We start from the raw sequence: 23,426 nt of genomic DNA on the forward strand, positions 1-23,426 counted from the left end.
GAGGCGACATTCATTCACAGAACGTAAGTTTCTGGAGGGCACATAAATCTGCAGAAGTGAGAGCACATAAGGAGCAAAGCCAGAGGTCGCTTTGTAGGCAAACATCAGAGCTTTGAATTTGATACGAGCAGCAACTGGCAGCCAGTGCAAACGGATGAGTAGCGGAGTGACATGTGCTCTTTTATGTTCATTAAAGACCACTCGTGCTGCTGCGTTCTGAAGCATCTGAAGAGGTTTGATAGAGTTAGCTGGGAGCCCGGCTAGTAGAGAGTTGCAATAGTCCAGTTTGGAGAGAACAAGAGCTTGAACAAGGAGTTGAGCTGCATGTTCAGATAGGAAGGGTCTGACCTTTCTGATGTTATAGAGTGCGAATCTGCAAGATCAAGCAGTTCTAGAGATGTGGTCAGAGAAGTTTAGTTGGTCATCAATCGTTACTCCAAGGCTTTTCACCATTTTGGATGCAGTAATGTTTGCCCCATCCATCTGGATTGAAAAGTTGTGATGTAAAGTCGGGTTGGCAGAAACTTCAAGCATTACTGTTTTCGCGAGGTTAAGCTGAAGATGATGATCTTTCATCCAGTATGAAATGTCTGACAGGCAGGCTGAGATGTGAGCCAGAAACGAGGGATCATCAAGGGGAAAAGAGAGGTATAGCTGGGAATCATCATTATAGCAGTGGTAGGAAAATCAATGTTTCTGGATGACTGATCCTAGAGATGTCGTGTAGATGGAGAAGAGAAGTGGCCCAAGAACAGAGCCTTGAGGTACCCCAGTGTTTAGATGCATTAGGTTGGACTCCTCTCCCTTCCAATACACCATGAATGACCTGTTAGAGAGGTCATGAACCACTGAATAACAGTGCCTGCAAAGTCCAGTGACTCAAGCGTAGATAGCAGGATCTGATGGTTTACAGTGTCAAAAGCAGCTGACAAATCCAGCAAGATGAGGACTGATGATTTAGAGTCTGCTTTAGCCAGTCTGAGATCCTCCACGACCGAGAGCAGGGCAGTCTCAGTTAAGTAGCCTTTCTTAAAGCCAGATTGCTTGTTGTTTTGAGTAAGAAAGTCCAGGACTTGATTGAACACTACTTTCACCAGAATCTTGGCCATGAATGGAAGCAGTGATACCGGTCTGTAGTTTTCAAGTAGTGTTTGATCCAGGTTGGGTTTCTTTAGCAGTGGGGTTACCCTAGCCTTTTTAAATGAAGTGGGGAATAAACCAGAGTCAAGAGATGTGTTAATTATGTGAGTCAGTGTTGGTATGACTGCAGGAGAAATGGCTTGCAATAGATGAGATGGAATGGGATCAAGCGGACAGGTGGTTGCATGAGGTGTGCAGAATTTTTAGTTTTTCGCCAAATTCTCCCTGCAGCCCGAAGTTTTGAGCGATGCTCACGGAGAACATCAGAGAGCCAGGGTGCAGGACCTGGATGTAAGAGGACATAGTCTGTCTAGACATGATGCTAGTGTGGAGCAGAGTGTATCAGTGGCACTGTTCGTATCCAGTGCAGAGAGTTTGCAAGATGGAGGAAGAGACTCTGAAACAATGGTGGATAGTCTATTGGGTGAGAGAGAGTGTAGGTTTCTGCGAAAGGCAACTAGTGTTGGAGTGTGTGATGGCTCAGGAGTAATGTGGATGTTGAGAGACAGAGAAAAATGATCAGATGTGTGTAGTGGAGTTACTGTTTGGTCAGTGAAGCTATGTCGAGTGTAAATAAGGTCTAGCTGATTACCTGATTTGTGAGTACCAGAAGTACGTGCTCTTTTGAGGTCAAAGGAGGCAAGCAGAGTCAGGAAGTCACTAGCTTGTGGTCTTTCAATGTGGATGTTGAAGTCACCTAGCACCAACAAGAAAGTGTCATAATCAGAAAAAGATGAGAGTAGAACATCCAATTCATCTAAGAAGGGACCTAATGTACCCGGTGGGCGGTAGATGACAGCCACATTTATGTAGAAGGGGTGGATAATGGTGACTGCATGGAATTCAAAGGAGCTGATCTTTGTCAGGGACGGTCTCTGAGTAAATTTCCATTTTTTGGAAATCAGTAGTCCAATCCCTCCCCCTCTCCCTGTCTAACGAGGAGTGTTGGAAAAAGAGAAATTAGCAGAAAGAGCTGCATGTGTAGCAGTGTCCTTCGGTCTCAACCAGGTCTCAGTTAGAGCCATGAGATTATAGTCAGAATGTGTAGCTATGAAGGTAATAAAATCTGCCTTGTTAACAGTAGATTGACAATTCCAGAGGCCCACGGAGAGAGAGAATTGTGAAATAGCAGATACACGTATTGAACGAAGGTTGTGAGGATTACGCCTGCAGCGTACCTCCCGTGCTTTGTGAGTGTTAGTAACAACAGGAATTAGTAAACACATAATAAAAGTGCAATGAAAACAATAATAAGTGCAAAGATAAAGTAAAATAAAGTAGTAAAGTACTCAGGTGCTTTGTCTGTGTCTTTGCTCGGTGGAGTCGCGAAGGTAGAGTTGATGGTCTTTACACCAGTCGGCCTTCACACGAGGCGGCCTTCACACGAGGCGGTATTCACACGAGGCTGCCGCAACAGCTGACGCAATGAGACTAGCTGCTTATATACACCCCAGAGCTGATTGAATTCAGCTGGACACGCCTGGAGAGTAAAAACACCAGAAACTAAGGCAGGGGGCACGAAACCGTCCGCGATTGACACACAAGCTCTTACAGTAACCAAGGAAACAGTGAGTAAACTTTCTAGTAGCACACACAGACAACTGAAAACAAGTCTAAATGTCCTAAAACCACACACAAACAGCTGAAAACAAAACAAGTCTAAAATGTACTTACACGCTGTTGGTCTCGTTGCTAAAGTGCTTCTCCATTTAATAGCCTAATATTAATGTAAAGAGAAATCACACCAAAATTTTGGTGGTCTCATTTATATGGGCAAAACTGGGGTGAAAACAAGTGTACACCACTTCCCATGTAAAAGTACAAATAAATAAATTGATGGGAGTGTGCGCAGAGCTGTAGGTAAATTCTACATAAATGTATTTAACCTAAATGTTGACTTAAAGGAAAAACTTTCAATGCAGGACACACGAGTGAGAGTGGTGGGCTGGGATTCACATATTCAGAAGAGTATAATAAATTATGTGATTTTGATCTGAAACTTTAAACATTAAAACTTTATCTTACACCTTGAACAACACCTTAAACAACACCTTGAGGTTGTAACGCTTCTTTTTCTCCGGTGTTTGTGTCTTCAGTGTGAGATCAGGATCATGTGTATTCAGCTGTGTCTCTAAAAAGTGACGACTTTCTTAGATGTCCCCTTTTACATCCTTTTTTAAACCATGAAAGCATAACCCTGGGGTCTACTCATTGATTCTTTGTGTTGTTGTTGTTCCTGCAGTGTGGATAGAGATGATCAGACTGGAGACCTGCAGCAGGATTCACTCCAACCAGAACATGATGAACTTCAGAGAGTCAAAGAGCAGCACAAAACCAGCATGAAGAACAAGTATGAGAGATTATTTGAGGGAATCAACCATGGAGAGACTCAAACCCTCCTGAACAGGATCTACACACAGCTCTACATCATAGAAGGAGAGAGTGAAGGAGTGAATGAAGAACATGAGGTTTTACAGATGGAGAAAAGAGCCAGAACAAAACCCTCACAACACACTCCAGTCTACTGCAATGACATCTTTAAAGCCTCAACTGGAGCAGGACATGAGGAGAAGATCAAGAAGGAGAAAGCCCAGATCAAGACTGTTCTCACTAAGGGCATTGCTGGAATCGGGAAAACCGTCTCTGTGCAGAAGTTCATTCTGGACTGGGCTGAGGGAAAAGACCATCAGGACGTAGATTTCATGTTTGTGCTTTCATTTCGAGAGCTGAACTTGATCAGAGATCATCAGTACAGTCTTTACAGACTTCTGCTGGACTTTCATCCTGAACTTGAAGATCTGGAGCCCAAGATTTATGAGCAGTGTAGAGTTGTGTTCATCTTTGATGGTCTGGATGAAAGCAGAATCACACTCAACTTTTCAGATGAGGAGAAAGTTTGTGCTGTGACTGAATCTTCATCAGTTGCTGTGTTGATGTGGAGCCTCCTGAAAAGAGATCTGCTTCCTTCTGCTCTCATCTGGATCACCTCCAGACCAGCAGCAGCCCATCAGATCCCCTCCAGATACATCAACCGTCTGACAGAAATTCAGGGATTCACTGAGTCTCAGAAGGAGGAATATTTCAGGAAGAGAATCAGCGACGAGCATCAAGCCAGCAGAATCATCTCCCACATCAGAAGAGCAAGAAGCCTCCAGATCATGTGCCACATACCCGTCTTCTGCTGGATCTCCTCCACTGTGCTTCAGAAGCTCCTGGAAGAAGATCTGAGTGCAGAAATCCCTCAAACTCTGACTGAGATGTACATCCACTTCCTGCTGATTCAGATCAACATGAGGAAGCAGAAGTATGAAGAGAGAGATCCAGAGAAACTCCTGCAGTCCAACAGAGAAGTGATCCTCAAACTTGCTGAAGTGGCTTTCAGACAGCTGATGAAGGGCAATGTGATGTTCTATGAGGAGGACCTGATTGAGAGCGGCATAGACGTCACTGACGCCTCAGTGTATTCTGGGATCTGCACTGAGATCTTCAAGGAGGAATCTGTGATTCATCAGAGGAAAGTCTACAGCTTCATCCATCTCAGCTTTCAGGAGTTTCTGGCTGCTTTCTTTGTGTTTCACTGCCATTTAACGAAGAAGAGAAAACCGCTGGAGTTGATTTTAGGACATTCATATGATCAATATATACAGGCCAGCTCTAAAAAGTCTCTGTATGATCTGCTCAGATCAGCAGTAGATAAAGCTGTAGAGAGTAGTAATGGTCATCTGGATCTGTTCCTGCGGTTCCTGCTGGGCACCTCACTGGAGTCCAATCAGAGACTCTTCCAGGATCTGCTGACACCCACAGAGGAGAGCTCAGAGAACATCAGGAGAATCACACAGCACATTAAAGACAAGATCAAGAGAGATGACCGATATTATGACCGTCTCTCAGCTGAAAGATCCATCAATCTGTTCCTCTGTCTGCTGGAGGTGAAAGATCAGACTCTGGCCAGAGAGATTCAGGAGTTTGTGAAATCAGACAAACACTCAGAGGGGGAACTCTCTCCTGCTCACTGCACAACAATTTCCTACATGATTGAGATGTCAGAGGAGCCGCTGGATGAGTTAGACTTTAATAAATTCAACACATCAGATGAGGGAAGACGGAGACTGACAGCAGCTGTGAGAAACTGCAGAAGAGCTCTGTGAGTATTCATTGATTGATCACAGAAGACACACATCAGTCTGCACTGAAGACTCAGATCAGTTTAGTGAATCACTGCCCTGCTTTAACAGAAAATCTTTAGCTGGCCATATCGTCCCCCTGTGAGATTGCTGATACACCATATTACTGCATGGGGACGCGGCGGCAGTGTTCTGTTTCCTTATTTGCTCATTTATTTCATCATTTCTAAACGTATTTAACAAACTTTTCTTGATTTTTTACTCACACAAACAACATTTGTACTTATTCAATAATCTACTTCATTTTCTTTACATTTTATCCTGTAAAATTAGTAAAATCCCTGTAAATCCCTGTGCTCCTCCAGCTGAATAGGACATTTGTTGATGTGTATTTGCTCAAGTCTAACACAGTGTCGCTCTTGGATAATTGTGTTTGGTTTCTGATCAGAGAAAGTGTAAATTTAGACACAGTATTGCCGTCTCGCCGCAGACATCCCTCTAATATTACATTTACTGTAGGCCTAAACACTAAACTTTACACTGAGCTCAGTAAAATGCTCTCTGATTAGTTATTAATAATCTGTTTAATAATTCATTACAGTCATATGAATGGGGAAATACAGGTTTAGTTTAGTTTATTGTAGTTTCAATTAATAAATAAATACATTAAAAGAACAGATTTTCTTTTTATGAATGTATGAGGGTGGTATGGGGCCCAATGTACACTGGTGGGGGTTGCAGCCCAACACCATGGGACAACACCATGAGGTAGCCTGACTGCCATTAGGTACTGATATGAGATCCTCAGACCCCTTGTGAGAACATTTGCCGGTGAAGTTGGCCCTGGGTTCCTCCTAATGCAAGACAATGCTGGACCTCATGTGTCTGGAGTGTGTCAGCAATTCCTGCAATTCACTACAGTTTTGAGATTGACTCCATATCCAGTCCTCCATGGGTTAATACATTTGATTTCCGGTGATCATGTCTGTGTGATTTTGTTGTCAGAACATTCAACTGTGTAAAGAACAAAGTATTTAATAAGAATATTTCCTTTGTTCAGATCTAGGATGTGTTATTTTAGTGTTCTCTTTATTGTTTGAGCAGTATATATATATATATATATATATATATATATATATATATATATATCTTTTTTTATATATTATATATATATATATATATATATATATATATATATATATATATATATATATATATATATATATATTGTAGCGAGGCAGAGGGAAAACACATACACGATAGCATTGTGTTACAAACAGGTAATTTATTTACAATGTGCAAAAGTGAAATCAAGATAAATACGGTTCATCTCTTCTAGGGGCAGGTGCTCTGGTGCTCCGGGGAGAAGGTGAGGTTGAGTGAGAGTTCTGGTGAAGGATCGGTCAACTCTTGGAATCCGCTGTGTAGGAGAGACAGAGAGACACATAGATTAGCGCAGAGAGTCAATAGCCGCGTTTCCACTATCGCGCCTAAAGCGAGCGAGCCAGGGCGAGCCAAGGCCAGTGGCATTTCCACTGTCACTTCCGGGGCCTAATCAGGCCAAAGCGGGGCCCGCCGAATACCTTGTGCCAAGGAGGGCCAGCTGGGGCTTCGGAGCGGAGTGAAAGGAGAGGCGGGCAGTTTTCTGATCGCACATGAGTACATGCGCCAAACAAATAAATAAATAAGGGAAATAAAACATCTAGCCTTATAGTCTGGGATCTTTTTGCATATGATCACCCTTATGTTTCCCTTTTAAATGTAAGGCTGCTGCATAAAATAATAAAGTAGTTTTAATTTATAGTGACATTGCTGCGTCCTCCTTTATGTTTCAATAACGCATAATAATCTTTACATCATATTAAAGACACAGCAGACAATAAAGGTTTTCGAGAGTTATTGTCAAGTTTAAAAGGTGTGTTTGTGCGCGTTTAGATGCCTGTAAGTGTGTGTGAGGCAAGAGCGCTTCTTCACAGCTCTGTTGATACCGCGAATGGCTTTTTTCTTTATTTATTTTGAAGATAATACACAATATAAATACAACAGAACGACAAAAAACTTAACAAATTACGTGCCCTCTTGTAGACTTTAAACAATTTAGTGTCATGTCTTGATAAAATAGCCTAAGCTATATTGAAATATAATTTAAAGAATTACAAATATCGGATATATATAAAATTACATTAAATAAATAAACCAATATAAAATAAAAAAAGCTAGCTATAACAATGTAGGTAGCCTATATACGATACATAAATTAAACAGTTTTAAAGCCACATATAGCCTAACTTTCATTTTACAAAGACCTGTCTGAAAAAAAAATATTTTAGATATTTTCTGAAAATAATAAAACAATTAACACTGGAGAAGGTTTGAAATATTATTTATAAAGTATTTGGATACGATGATATTAATCAAATCGCGCAAACAGAGCATTTTTTGGGTGAGTGAAAGCAGAATAGCCTATCTTTTTTCTGTCAGTCCTGCGCAGCGCTGCTTTAAACGCATTAGGTGAAAGTCCAAGCACAAAGTGTGTTCTATATCCTCAAACAAGTGTTTATGTTTTATATGACGCGGACAAATAAATGAAACTTTAAATGTAGAGCTTTAGTGAGTAGCTGCTGAGCGCAACAAATATGGCTATATTTTATTAGGCTACTCGCTCTTATGCTGAAACACTTAACCTGACGTCTATCAAAACGAGGATGTTATAAAATACATGCCATATCAAGTTATAAAGGAGAATTTCTGTGGCTTTATATTATAGATGTGTGCGCTCACTGTGATGGGTCCCTCCCTTAGTGGCGAGAGCACTCAATGCACAATGCCAACAGTTGGTCGGTGAGTAAACAAATGTAATGAATGGAAATACACAGGTCTGTGCGTATAGACATTTCATGTACTGCTGTACAGTAACGTGTCGTTTGTTTCGGTTGTCTTCATTTTAATGGTTTCGTTTCGTGAAGATTCTATGATGTGCTTTATCTGCTTGATTCCCGCTGAAGTGGACGGGTTGTGTGACGTTTGATTCGAGGACGTTCTGTGGGCGGTGTTTGCGTGACGCGCTGTGAGCTACTAGCTCGACAGTGGAAACGCGACATGATTTCGGCCTCATTTCTCAACCTCCCAAGCTATTGGCCCGGCCCGGCCCGATAAAAGCCCTGGCTCGCACTGGCCCGATAGTGGAAATGTGGCTATTGAGAGAAATGAAGCTCATCCTCCTTGTGTGCGGGGTTTGCTTATATGTGTCTCCTCTGATAAGCTCCAGCTGTGAACGATCCGTGCTGATTAGGTGCCAGCTGGGGTAAATCCTGGACCAAGGCAACGTGGCATAGGTATACCCGCTACAGTCTCCCCCCCTCAAATGGTCTCTTCGCTACAGTCTCTTCGCTGTTGCCATCCATTGTAGCGGGGCGTGGTCTGTCACCAGGGTGAACTTCCTGCCCAGAAGGTAATACCTGAGCTCCAGAATTGCCCAATTGATTGCCAGGGCCTCCTTCTCGACCGTTGCATAGGGCTGACTTCAGGGTCCGAAACGCGTCTTCCGCCGCTTTGTCCCATTTTATCCTCTCTGTCTGCCCCTTTCTGGTCAGGTCTGTCAGTGGGCTGGCTATGGATGAGAAGTTAGGTATAAAACATCTATAGTAGCCCGCTAACCCCAGAAATGCACATACCTGGGTTTTTGTTGTGGGTTGTGAAGTTTCTTGAAGTGCTTTGACCTAATTCTGTTGTGGCTGTATAAGACCTCTTCTGATGTGGAACCCGAGGTATTTGGCTTTGGCTAGCCCAAGGTGGCATTTCCTGGGGTTAGCTGTGAGCCCAGCCCGTCAAAGATCAGATCGTCCAAATATGCTGCTGCATATGGCTGGTGGGGCCTCAGCAGGATGTTCCTCATCTTTTCGATCTCCTCGTTCATAGCCAGCCGGCGAGCCTTTGGTACTCGATAAGGCCTTTGTCGGACGATGGTGTAGGCTTGGGCAGTATTACGGTATTATGGTATACCGCGGGATCTAAAAATAGCAACGGTGTCAGTTTTAATACCGTTATACCGTCATAAAATATTAAATATCCTTTATTTATAGCCTACAAAAACCTATATGTGGTTGTCATCACGGGACAGTGTGGAAGAGAGAGAGAGGAAGAGGGAGAGGGAGGGGGAGAGGGGGAGGGGGAGAGGGAGAGGGAAAGGGAGAGGGGGAGAGGTGACGTGACGAGTCGCGCTTCAAACTGTCCTGCAGTTTGCCAGTTTCGACTGAACAGAAGGGAGACATGGTTAATATGAACGAGAGGTCTGCATTGGAGCTGTAGATCTTTGCCCGAACCCGGTGAGACCCGAAAAAAATCCAAATCCCTGCATTAAAATCCATCCCTGCAAAGATGAAACAAATGATGACGAAGTAGTAAAAAAAAAACGAATTTTGACGGCGGTCAAGCCAGTCACTAGCTCAGAAGGAGCGGTTATTCCAGCCGCAGGTATTTCGTGGTCGCTTATACACTTCGTATTACGGTAGAGCCCTAATCCGCAAGCTGACAGGTAAAAAGACGAGGCCACTCCGCTCGCTACACTAAAACTGCTGTCATGGAAAATTAAATGCATGTTCCTGACTGGTAAAAGATGAACAAACAATCCTACCAAAAACTTGCAAAATCAGCCAGATCAGAACTCTGCATCTCGACCTGTAGCAGCAGGAAAGGGTGTTCAGCTGCTGGACGCACCATGAGTGAGAGACTGCGCTAAAGCCAGTGGATTTAATAATGTTTCTCTACAAACAAACACACGTAGCCTAATCTTGATGAGTAAAGAGTTTTTCAATTATAAATAAATATTAATTAAACCATATAATCATAATGTAGACAGAGTATACAGGCTAATGGTGGCATTAATCTTTTAATATTCAGCTTCACTGCCGCCCTAATGCCAGATTGTAAAGCCAAGTGGAGAAACAAATCTTGCAGAACCTTTATCTTAATTTCGTTATTGCCAAAATACCCATCATCATTTAGAGTTTATTTTAATTTTATTTGTTAAGCAAGATTTCTTTTCATTAGTGTATTAGCCAATTTAAAAGCTAAGTGTATGTGCCCAGGCCCATATAGAGTGCTGAGATGTTACGATGTTACAGAGGACTTATTTTATTTCTTTGTTCCAACTTCCAAGTGGCCTATAGTCTACGTTTGTTACGAATAAATGATGTTAAAACATATAAATTAATCATTCTTGAAAAAATGCATTAGAGCTGTGCATGAGCACATTTGAATAATGTCGGGCAGTAAACGGGTTCGGGCTTTATAAAGCTGCCAATCAAAATGTACCTGTCGGACTCGGGACCTATCGGGTATAATTATTATGGCCCGATTACAGCTCTCTGCATTCCCGCTGCTGTTCCGCGGAAGCCAGCCAGATTTCTTACAGTGTGGGAGTAAACTTCTGAATAAATCGGGGGAAAGATGTGTGTGTGTGTATGTGTGTGTATGTGTAAGAGAGAGAGAGAGAGAGAGAGAGAGGTGCTGTGTGTCGCTTGGCGCGCTCTCTCTCTCTCTGACCGCAAGCCTAAGGTCGCATAGAATGTATTCAGTTTCTGAATGGTTTAGGCTCAAGCCAACAGTTTGGTGACGCTGTCTGAGCCTTACGTCCTAATTTTTTTATTACGCCGGTAATACCGGATACCGGGGTAAAATATGGAGGCGGTTTGACGGTATCAAAATTTGGATACCGCCCAAGCCTACGATGGTGCCAGGTGGAGTAATGATGTTGTGCTGGATGATGGTGGTTAGGCCCGGTTTCTCCGAGAACACATCCTTGAACTGACCAACCAAGGCTTGCAGCTCCACCTTCTGGTTTGCAGACAGTTGCTCACCTATGTGGATGACTGGGGGACTCTCTTCCGTGAAAGCCACTAGGTGGTCTGGAGCTGCAACCCATCTCTTCATTAAATTGAAGTGGTATAGTTGTTCCTCTCGTCTTCGACCCGGCTGATGGACTTGATAGATTACCGGCCCTATCCTTTCCACTATGTATACGGTCCCTTCCATGATGCGAGGAACTTCGAAGTTGTAATGGATATCAGGATCATCACTTTGTCCTCTGGTTGGAACTCCCTGGGTTGGGCGGGCCAGTTATATAATCGTTGTTGGGCGCGCTGGGCGCGCTGGGCTTCGGTTAGGTGTTGCTTGACGATGAGCATGACTTTTTCAATGCATTCTCTCATGTCCCATACGTGTTCAGTCACCGACCATTGAGGGGCTGGTTCCTGCTTCCAGGCTTGGCGAGCCACATCCAAGAGCCCGCGGGGTTGACGGCCAAATAAGAGTTCAAACGGTGTGAAGCCTGTGGAGGCCTGGGGTACTTCTGTGATACCGAATAACACGTACGGGATCATGAGGTCCCAGTCGCGCCCGTCCTCTGCCACCACTCGGCAAAGCATCTGTTTCAGGGTTTTGTTAAACCTCTCTACAAGGCCGTCGGTTTGCGGATGGTACACCAATGTCTTCAGCTGTTTTACCTTTAATAGGTGGCAGAGGTCCGCCATTAGCCGGGACATGAAGGGGGTGCCCTGGTCTTTCAGTATCTCTGCTGGTATTCCTACTCGACTGCACAGCAGAAACAGCTCCTTGGCGATCCCAGATGACGTGGCTTTTCTCAGGGGAATAGCTTCTGGATACCGGGTGGCATAATGAAGGATAACAAGGACAATGCTGGTTTAGCCGCAATGGTTACCCTCTGTGCAGGTACATAGCAGGTATCTCCGTGCACGCACGTGATTGGGATCTGTGCTTTACTTTCACAACGGTGTTTTAGGACTTTGGGGTGAACCAGAGTGATGGTGCTTCCTGTATCCAACGAGGCTGTTTGTGTTTTCCCTTCCAAAGAGACTTTTCGGGTGGGAGCTTCGGGAGGTATGTTGCGGTGGACCACGCAACCCACTTTCTAGGCCGGGGTCGAGTGTATCATCGGCTCTGTGGGCATCGGCTCGTCCATTGGGCTAGGGACCGCTGGTCTGCTGCCTGGCCGCGCTGTGCCCTCCATTGGTCACCAAGGTGCATTCACCCTCCGGATTGGCAGAGCCTCTCTCTCCTCCAAATCCCTGGCAACGTGAGCTTCAGCCAATTCCACCGCTTCCACTAGGGTGGGCAACGATCCAGGGTTTCCCATGCTGGTAAGGGTGCGTAAACGTCGAGGTAAGGCTCGCTTTATTTTTTCCACCACCACTTTTTCAGCGATCTGGACCGCCGAGGGATCTCCTCCCAATAGCCACAATCGGCCTAGACGAGAAAGATTGCTGCACTGCGCTGATTGCTGAGAGCCCCATTATAGCTAATATCTCCTTCTACAGCGCTTTATAATCTTCATTTTCAGGTGTCTCTAGTGCAAAATAAGCTCTTTGAGCTTCTCCAGTGAGGAACAGAGCCAACATCCTTGCCCAGCTTTCCTTTAGCCAGTGTTCTCTTTCGGCAATCACTTCAAAGGTGTGTAAATAGGCATCTATATCGTCCAGGTCACTGAGCTTTGTGATGTGGTAATGCGCACTCACTTCGGGAAGCGGTATGCATCCGTCCGCCTGGCGGAGCTGTTGTTCCATTTGGTCTTGTCTGGCTGTGAGCTGCTCAGTAATGGTCTGTTGCTTGCTGGAAATCTCCGCTAGGTGGAGTATCACTTTTTCCAAAGACATGGCTTACAGGACGATGACAGCTGAGCAAGAGAGAGTGAGTGGGAGAGAGAAACCGGATGCCTTGTCTGTAACACAAAAAAAATCTGTGGTTATTTTTTCTTCTTACTGGTAAGTGTTTCTTCTGAATTTTCGCTCTATTTTGCCAGCATTCTCCACCAGGGAAAACACATACACAATAGCATTGTGTTACAAACAGGTCCCCGGAGGGTGATTTATTTACAATGTGCAAAAGTGAAAACAAGATGAATACGGTGCTCTTCTAGGGGCAGGTGCTCTGGTGCTCCGGGGGGAAGGTGAGATTGAGTGAGAGTTCTGGTGAAGGATCGGTCAACTCCTGGAATCCGCTGTGTAGGAGAGACAGAGAGACACATAGATTAGCGCAGGGAGTCATTGAGAGAAATGAAGCTCGTCCTCGTGTGCAGGGTTGGCTTATATGTGTCTCCTCTGATAAGCTCCAGCTGTGACCGATCCGTGCTGATTAGGTGTCAGCTGGGGTAAATCCTGGACCAAGGCAACGTGGCATCGGTATACTCGCTTCAATATATATAGTTTATTTTCAGTGTTACTTTTATCACTGTAGACTGGACTCATGAACACTCAACAGTGCTCATTTCTTACTGCTGATTTTTGCTGTTTGTCCTCTACACAGGCTACAGCGGTGTAATCTCACTGTTCAGTGCTGTGAGAGTTTGTCTTCAGCTCTACAATCCTCAAACTGTGTCCTGAGAGAGCTGGACCTGAGTAACAATGACCTGCAGGATTCAGGAGTGAAGAAGCTCTCTGATGGACTGAAGAGTCAACACTGTCAACTGGACACCCTGAGGTATATGATTCTCCACTCAACAACATTAAAAAGTGTTTAGATTTAGATGGAAATGTCCACATATGTTTAAGAGAATTAGTGGATAAACTGCAAAATGCTGCTTTTCAAATGAAAGCTGCTCATTTTTTTAAACAGTTCAGGAAATCAGTGTATTTTAATGATTATTTTATTTAATTACCTCTAAATCTTTTATTTGGATTGTATATCTTTATATGATCATATTTATAGTTTATCTTTGAATTGGTTTATTGAAAAGATATATTTAGGAATTTGTCAGATGTTTTGGTCATTCTGACAAAAAAAATCCAAAACAACAGAAGCAATGTGGATGAAGTCTGAGGAGGTTTCTGGACCCTCCAGCAGTTTTGATATGCTCTGATCATTTGCATTTTGCAGGTTCATAAATATATAAAGTCTCGTGGTCCTCTTATCTAAACTGAAATTTAGCAGTTTTCTTACATTAAAAATATTCAAGAATATATTAGATGGCATTTAATTTTCAGTTTTATTAAATAACAATAGTCAATAATAATTGTAATTGAATAAATTCCAATAGTTTTGTCATATTATTTACCTCACAGTTAGTTTTTTTTTACATCAGATGAATGACCAAAATCACACTGTTAATGTAATCTGTGTTCTTCTTTCTCAGATTGGACACGTGTAATCTCACTGTTCAGTGCTGTGAGAGTTTGTCTTCAGCTCTACAATCCTCAAACTGTGTGCTGAGAGAGCTGGACCTGAGTAACAATGAACTGCAAGATTCTGGAGTGAAGCTTCTCACTGATGGACTGAAGAGTGTGAACTGTAAACTGGAGACACTGAGGTAAATGATTCTCCTTTCAACAGATACAGTTATATTGGGTTACCAAATGTGGGACCTCTTTCAATGGATTGGCAGAAGAAGAAACAAAACATTTACAGGGTTGTGAGTTTAATCATAACTATACCAATGTAGGTTTATCTGTAAATAAATTTAAAAGCATTACTGAGTATATTATATACCTAAATATGACCTAATGTTAAAGAAATCAGTTTATTTTAAGGATCTTTTTAATGAAATACTTCTGAATTATTTATTCATATTTTATATTATTATATTTATATTTGCTGTGTCCTGGTGAAGTTTAGACATGCTCTGCTGTTTGTTCAGTTTGCAGTTTCTTGTAAACATATAAAAGTCTCATGACACTCTTATTATCATCTAAACCACTACAATAATATGAAGACACACTATAAGCATGTATTCAGGAATTTACTGTAAGAGACCCGGTGAACTGATGTATTTACTACACATGCATCTGAAAATAACCCTGATTACTCATTCACATGAAGCAATATATTGACTAAAGTTCTTCTGTCAGAAAGGCTGTGTGTAAAGCAAAGTCAGCACTCATGATTATTGATCAGGGGCCTCATGTATCAACGCTGCGTACGCACAAAAACTTTGCGTACGCCAGGTTCCAAGCTCAGAATCGCTCACGTTTGGATTTACTAACAATTAACTGAACGTGGGATAATGCGCAGCTCCACGCCAGCTTTTTGGCTGGCGTACGCACATTTTTTGTGCGTGTCTGTTTTATTTTCATTGGCGACTCCTAGAGGCAGTTGTGTTAAAAATTCTCTCTACAAAGTGTCTGAGCCTTGCAATGGCAGCTGTATGAGACAGGTTCATCTAGCAGGTATATAAGGTTTCCATACCATACAGTTGACCAGCTAAACATTAAAGCACAATTTGCAGCGGTCGCCTGTTTTCCCAATATAATCTGAGCTATCTACTGCACGCACATTGCTATAAAGACACTATCTGAAGATGAATTTGCATGCGTGAATCAGAAACATTTCCATTCAATAAATGTGCAAATAAAATATGATGCACAAACTTATTAATGATTCCTACTTGTCTTTTCGTGATAAATAGTTGGCAAAATCTGATATGTAGTGGGGGAAAAAAAAAAGAGTTCATCTGACGCTGGATTCATGAGTTCATGCTCGAACGTGTCAAAACATGATGACATGCGTCTTACGAGCTGCGCCACTGAAACTGTTAAGGGTACTGCAACATTTTACACCTATAAATCACACTATTTCTTTTTAATTCACTCAGTGCGATGTTCAGACCCAACTGTGTTAACCGCATAAACCGCAGCTAAACTCTCCCACTCAATTTTTTTCTTTTGTTGTTAATTCCGGAGAACAAACTTGCAAATAACACCGCTTTTCTCCGGTCTACCACCGAAAAGAGCACCTCCAATTCACATTCTGTTCAAAGTTTCTCTTTTTGCTTGCTTTTGCCTTTGCTTGGTTTTGCCAAAGTAGAGTCATTTGCATATTCATACGGGGGAGGAGGCAGGGAGGGGTTTTGTGCTCATGCATGTTGCGCTCAGTTTCACGTTCATTAGGATGTACAAAAGAATATGCGTGAGATTCGGCGTACGCAGTGTTTCATACATCTGAATTTTTTTTCTGCGTACGCACATTTACAGCTTTGTGTGAACGCAATGTTTTTGTATGATTTCCATGCAAGTCTTAGTACATGAGGCCCCAGGTGTTTCTCACCTGACAAAATAAAAGTCCCCTAATGCTCCATCAGTGTGAATGTGACTGTCAGGCTGGTGAAAGAGACAATAAGAGAGTGGGTTTGTGTTTGTTTTAGTTTATTTACATCATCGTCTACAATATAATATTCAAATGAAGATCAGGTCATTTTCTGTTGCTCTTTATACAATAAAGTTTGATCTATAAGCTGAAGTTTGTGACTGTCAGGGCTGTAGTACTCAAGTCCAGACTTAAGACGTTTCTTTCTATAGTCTAGGACTCGCTAATATTCAAACATTAACTTGGTATAGCAATAGCCATTGGTTGAGCATGTTTGTCTGGAAAACAGGGAACACCATCAGCAGTCAGCATCTTCACAACACAAAGAGATGTGTGATTGTCCAACTGTGTGATGTGGACTATTGCTGTGTTTGTAGATTGTCTGGCTGTATGGTGACAGAGGAAGCCTGTGGTTTTCTGTCTTCAGCTCTGACTTCAAACCCTTCACACCTGAGAGAGCTGGATCTGAGCTACAATCATCCAGGAGATTCAGGAGTCAAGCTGCTCTCTGAACAACTGGAGGATCCAAACTACACACTGGACAAACTCAAGTATGTGGAGCAGCACTGGCCTTTTGCTTTTACACTGAATGGCTTTAAAAAGACACTAGAAAGCTCTTTTGTGATCAGCTTCAGTTTTCTGTGAGGGTTATGGGGTGAGGACAGACAGAAGATATAGCTTGTAGAGTATTACAGTCATGTCTATGAAGAGCAACTCATTGAGTGTGAAATGAATCTCCTCTGTAAATGTTGGAGTGTATTGGCTCAGTTACAGTGACATTAAGCGGGACACACTGTATAGTTTCAGCATTTGAGCTGAGCAGAGAAACTTCTTCCTCCATTTCTGCTGAAGAATCCTACAATATCAGGTCAGGAATAGGGTTGGGGATTGAAGATGGATTCAGATTCTGGAATCAGACACTTGGATTAATGTTCAGACTCTTGTTCTAAAATCAACATCTGGATTCCTCTTCTCTGTGCACACGTGTGTATTTTTCACTTGCTAATCTGTCAGGAACTTGGGCGCTGGCGAGCAGCTTTAATAATCTGAACATAGTTTAGAGATGGACTGCAACATGTGCTCAAAGGCTGTATGTGCTGAAGAACGATGGCAAAGCTAAGTGTGATCACTGTAATAAATGAATGTTGCAGCAGGGTGTCTCCATCAACATGAGCAGTATCTGCGCTCGCTTCACCAACAGCAGAGGAAAAGAACGCACTGTGTTACATTCATTGTGCATCCCGGCTCAACCAACAAGTGTTGTGTGTTTTAGCTCAAGAGTTTGGAGCTTGTAGCTGAGCAGCTCAGTGCTAGCTTTAGCTTAGTGCGGTTTATTCATAAACTAATTTTGAGAGGATCACATACTTATAATCAACACGGCTGGCTCCTTGTTAGCTCGGTAATCAGCCCTATTAGATGATTACAGAAGCATCATAAATAACCTGAGTTTTTACTCCAGTTATCTTCGTCTTGAAGTTCGCTTCCCGCTATAAAACGCTTCAGCATCGCACCATTTAACATATCGATACGGAAGAACAAACAAACAAACAACAACTCCAGCCAGAGCTCCGCTTTCCCTGAGAATTCAGCTGCAGCCACGCCAAAATAGAGCCTGAATTCCCGCAATAACGCCGGCCCACCAGCTCCACCTCTACTTCAAACTGCCTCACGCAAACGCAGTCCACAAGTTCACCTAAACTCTCTAGGCGTCGACGATGCAAAACATTGCAAAAGCCTAACTCACTGCTTCCTAGCGGTGCACCCTCGGTAAAGTATAACACGCTTTTAAGGGGAAGCATCGCGGGAATAACTAATCTCCATCAAAGACTAAACATATTTATGAATCTTTGAAAGACAAGATTCGCGTGATTAGAAGATTCATAAAGAACTCACCCTTCAAGCCCGTCCACAAATCCATAAAGTAAATCACTGCAAAGATCCAGGCAATCTAATCCGTAAACATTAGTCCACGACATATTGATACGTCGATGAATCGCGCTGTTATCACCCAAACTAGTCGCTGGTTTGCCGCAGTTTCTTTCACACAAACACTAGTAATACTGGTAAACAAACTTGGCCTCCGAGCTTTGATTGACACCCCATCGAGCCAATAGCTGAAGGAGAAGTGTCCTCATCCAATGCGCTTTTAAAACTCGATATGGTTCCGCCCTCTCTCGACAATTCATGAATGAACCTGAGTAACAATTCATGAATGAATTCAATGAATGAGCCATAAAAGACTCGTGAATGAACTGAGAAGGATATGCTTGCGAATTAATTAAGTTAAGATTCCTAACATGTATTTAAACAAATTAAGTAAAGCCCATAACAAACATTCCATTCATAGTTTCCACTAAGTAGTAAATTAAGTTAAGAGTTTGATGTTGGGATTTGATATAATAAATAAATTAATTAGCAAATTAATAACAATAAATAATAATAATAATAATAATAAATTAAATTAAAATAATAATAATAATAACAATAAATAAATAAATAAAATACAGCAGTAAATACTTCTGCAGGAGCACACATTGCCTCCATACTGACCCTCTGCAGCAGCAAAAACGCTCCACTGAGCCATACTCACCCATTGCACCTCTAGCTAAGCTCTTATTCACTTCCTCTCTAAATAACACTACTGACAGTATTCAATATTCTTGCGAGAGCATTCATAACTCTCCAATACCGATCACTACTGCACCTATCTAATAGCAGAAGAGCTCCGCTGAGCTACACTCACCATAGCACCACTACAAGTGCAGTGACGCTCTACCTGAGCCCCTATTAACTTTCATCTCCACATATCACTAATGATATTTAACATTTTTGTGGGATCACCCATAATGCTCCAATACTGACTACCACCGCACCTGCAACAGCAGAGATGCTCAGCCAAGCCTTATTCTCCCTGTGCACCACTGCCAGCGCTCCTCCTTTCCTTCCCACTCCCCAACACTGCACAGCAGTTATACATTTTCGGGAAAGCGTACTTGCGATATTGACTTCCACCACACCTCTGCAACAGCAGAGAAGCTGCCGAGCTTCATTTTCCCTCCGCTCCACTGCCGCAGCATTGACGCTCTGCCTGAGCTCACAAAGACTTCCATTTATCATACCACTATTGACACACTCCCCAGCACTACACAACAGTTTAAACACCTCCATAGAAGCGTTTACTCGTTATTATCATCTAGCTCAATTACACGTAACATCCTCTCCAAATGTATACATGCATCAAGCTAAGGCTATCAATTTATCCACACAGCTTGCACTCACGACATCTACCCTCTTGAATACAAGGACAGAAATTTAACTCTGCCTCTTCCTCCCCCCATCTTTTTCAGCGCTCCCAGTTCAGCAAATAATCTCCCCCTAGCTCTCTCCCAAGAGTGCCTGAACCCCGACCCCAACAGGAGCAACACTTTTTTCCCCCAAGGCTACCAGTATAAAATCTTTTCAGTCTTCACTTCCTTCCTGCGTCGAGTTTCTCCGCACCTCCTTCTTCTCCTTTCTAGCGTTGAGTTCCTCTGCACCTCCTTTCCTTCCTTCAAGCGTCGAATGCTTCCGCTCTTTCCTCCATCCCCTCCTTCTTTTCCCCCCAACCTCAACATCTTTTACTCCCTACCCCTTTCCAGCGTCGAGTTTCTCCACTACTTTTCTCTTTTCAGCATCGAGTCGCTCTGCTACCATCTTTACCTTCTAGTGTTGAGTTATTCCGCTACTCTCATCTCTTCAGCCTAAGTATCACCATTCAAGGCCTGACTCCCCCGGAGTCAATTACCCCAACCCCCCCACCCCTCCACAATCGATAACTTTCTTGTTTTCTAGCGTTGAGTTCCTCCGCATCTCCTATTCTATTTTCTATAGCATTGAGTTCCTCCGCACCTCCAACTCCCACAGAGTTACCCCAAAAGCTGCGACTCCCATGGAGTCCCCCCTCCCCTCTCTCTCTCACCCCGGCCAAATACGCATCTTTCCTACCTTCTAGCGTTGACTTCCTCTGCATCTCCTGTCCTATATTCACTAGCGTTGAGTTCCTCCGCATCTCCTTCTCTTCCTTCCAGCGTCGAATGCTTCCGTTCTTTCCTATCCCCCCTCTTACAACTTCTCTCCTCTCTCCACCCTTAACTCCCAATCCCCTTCCAGCGTTGAGTTTCTCCGCTACTTTCTTTCTTCAGTGTTGAGTTTCTCCGCTACTTTACTATTTTCAGCGTTGAGTTCCTCCGCTACTCTTTCTATATTTCAAAAGCATTACTCACCAATTTGACTCCCAAGGAGTCTTCCCACGCTCGGACTTCCCCGGGGTCCCGCTCAGCCCACCACCTACAGGAGTCTCCACCTCTCCCTCTCTTCCCATACTCCTGTAGTAGTCCAATCCTACAGCTCTAACTCCCACGGAGTTGACCCAGAGCTCTGATCCCCATAGGTTTCTTTTCTTTACCTTTCCAGCGTCGAGTTCCTCCGCATCTCATGCCCTCTCCTACCCAGCGTTGAGTTTCTCCGCATCCTCTTTACTTCCTTCCAGCGTCGAATGCTTCTGCTCTTCTCTCCACCCCCTCTACAACCCCTCTTCCCTTCCAACTACATACCCCTTTCCTAGCGTTGAATTTCTCTGCTACTATCCTATTTCTAGCATGAAATCCCTCTGCTACTCTCCTTTCTTCCGTTAGGCTCCCCAACCCTGCCTCCCCGAACCTGACTTCCACGGAGTCCCCAGCCCCTCCTAAGAATCAGTTTCAAATTTTCTCCTGCAGTAACCTATCTCACTCAATTTACATTCAGCAGCCGAATATGGCGCTGACCTCTCGCCTTTTGGGGGGCACTTCAATACGCGGCTGCTGTCCCGAGCTAAAAACCTTTGCTTTTTGGGGAGTTCTAGAGACCTACCTGACCTTGAATTCCCCTCTCGCCCTTCTAACGGGAGGGAGCCCCGGGCTCGAGGATATTACGAGCTCAGGGCTCTCTCCCGGGACAGCATGCCAAATACGCTTTTTTAATTATCAGCTAAGTGTGAACTCTTGAAGTGCGGTTTATTCATAAACTAATTTCGAGAGGATCACGTGCTTATAATCAACACGGCTGGCTCTTTGTTAGCTCCATAATCAGCCCTTTTTCATAAATTACGGAAGCTTTATAAATAACCTTAGTTTTTCACTCCAGTTATCTTTGTCTTGAAGCTGCCCCCCTTTCCACCCCTACATCCTCCCACTTTTTTCTGATCGGGCAACACGGAGGCCCAGTGGCTAGCACTGTTGCCACACAGCAAGTTTACATGTTCTAAACAAGTTTACATGGAGTTTATATGTTCTCCCCGTGTTCGCGTGGGTTTTCCCCGGGTTCCTCCCACCATCCAAAAACATAAACCATAGCCAATTGACTAAAACAAATTATCACCCAATACAACCTTAGTTTACACTTCTCACTGTGACAAGCAGGGGAGTTCTCGAGACCTACATGACCTCGAATTCCCCTCTCGCCTTTCTAACGGGAGGGAGCCCTGGGCTCGAGGATATTATGAGCTCAGGGCTCTCTCCCGGGACAGCATGTCAAATACGCTTTATTAATTATCAGCTAAGTGTGAACTCTTGAATTAAACTAAACAGCTCATTCTCTCCATCTGTGTGTGTTTACAGTCTGGATCATGGAGGACACACGAGGATTACAGCAGGACCACGCAAATGTACGACTATACACACATACACACACGCACATACACACACACACACACACTCACTCGCACACACACACAAGCGCACACACGCACACTCTCACACACACAAACACACTCTCTCACACACACATACACGCACGCACACACTCTCTCTCACACACACAAACTCACTCTCACACGCACACTCGCATGCAAACGCACACATACACACGTACATGCGCACACTCTCACACGCACACACACACAGACACAAACACACACACATGCACATACACACACACTCTCACACACACACATACACACACACTCTCACACACACACACACACTTGCACACACACACTCTTTCTCAGGCACACACACTCTCTCACACGCACGCACGCACACACAGACTCACACACACACACAATCAGACACTCTCTCTTTCTCTCTCACACACAATCAGACACTCTCTTTCTCTCTCTCTCTCAAACACACACAGACACTCACACACTCTCTCTCTCTTTCTCACGCACACACACACACACACACACAGCTGTGGTTATAAATGTGTGTGTTCTTGTGTTCAGATGTCTGTTTCCTCACGCTGGATCCAAACACAGCACACACTCAACTCATTCTGTCTGAGGAGAACAGAGAGGTGAAGATTGTGGAAGAGAATCAGCCATATCCTGATCATCCAGACAGATTTGATCATTATCATCAGGTGTTGTGCAGAGAGAGTGTGTGTGGACGCTGTTACTGGGAGATTGACTGGAGTGGAGATCATGGTGTATTTATATCAGTGTCATATAAGAGCATCAGGAAGAAGGGAAGAGGTGTTGAGTGTGTGTTTGGATATAATGCTCAGTCCTGGAGTTTGATCTGCTCTTCCTCCAGTTTCTCATTCATACACAATCACACTCACACTGATCTCCCAGTGAAGCAGCTCAGCAGGAGAATAGGAGTGTTTGTGGATCACAGTGCAGGAACTCTGATCTTCTACAACATCTATAGAGACACAATGAGCCTCATCCACTCAGTCCAGACCACATTCACTGAGCCGCTCTGCCCTGGGTTTGGGCTTTATTTTGGATCATCAGTGAAACTGAGCTGAAGACTGACCAGAGATTTACCCAAAATCCTCTGCAGGTGTGTGTGTGTGTGTGTGTGCGTGCGTGTGCGCACGCGTGCATGTTCAATGCTGTGTATGTCTGTGTCTGCACATGTGTTCACTGTTGTGTGTGTGTGTGAGAGAGAGAGAGAGAGACTTTTTTGACTTTTTGCAGCCTTTTTATTACCAAATCATTTTAAAACAATCTCACATCAATTTATATACGAGGGAAAGGTATAATAAACGAAAATGTAAAATAAATAATCAAGTCATAAATCTGACATCAGTGTGTCTGAGAACACGAGT

General features: G+C 43.5%; 3 protein-coding genes across 7 annotated transcripts in view; 2 read left to right on the top strand and 1 right to left on the bottom strand.

Annotated features, from left to right (window-relative positions):
* The window catches only part of LOC137491402 (NACHT, LRR and PYD domains-containing protein 3-like), a 35,234-nt gene extending 11,835 nt beyond the window's left edge, over positions 1-23,399 (top strand). Inside the window, exons 4-9 of one of the 2 annotated variants that reach the window (XR_012402187.1) lie at positions 3,383-5,284; positions 13,584-13,757; positions 14,410-14,583; positions 16,783-16,906; positions 21,992-22,038; positions 22,597-23,399. Coding sequence is in view for 1 of the 2 variants with exons in the window: in XM_068220582.2 (XP_068076683.2) it covers positions 3,383-5,284; positions 13,584-13,757; positions 14,410-14,583; positions 16,733-16,906; positions 21,992-22,038; positions 22,597-23,123 (2,998 nt within the window). In the remaining variant the exon portion in view is untranslated. Of the gene's footprint in view, positions 1-3,382; positions 5,285-13,583; positions 13,758-14,409; positions 14,584-16,732; positions 16,907-21,991; positions 22,039-22,596 lie in introns of both variants that reach the window. The other variant, XM_068220582.2, reaches the window with a different exon arrangement.
* zgc:174653 overlaps positions 1-23,426 on the top strand; it is a 954,986-nt gene that overhangs the window by 314,992 nt on the left and 616,568 nt on the right. The window lies entirely within an intron of this gene.
* Positions 6,531-23,426, bottom strand: part of LOC108183562 (NLR family CARD domain-containing protein 3-like) — a 163,499-nt gene continuing 146,603 nt past the window's right edge. Inside the window, exon 14 of the mRNA XM_073947413.1 lies at positions 6,531-6,684. Coding sequence (XP_073803514.1) covers positions 6,550-6,684 — 135 coding nt within the window. The 3' untranslated portion in view covers positions 6,531-6,549. The remainder of the gene's footprint in view (positions 6,685-23,426) is intronic.

This window comes from Danio rerio, chromosome 4, assembly GCF_049306965.1.
Source record: "Danio rerio strain Tuebingen ecotype United States chromosome 4, GRCz12tu, whole genome shotgun sequence".
NCBI classification, from domain to species: Eukaryota; Metazoa; Chordata; class Actinopteri; order Cypriniformes; family Danionidae; genus Danio; species Danio rerio.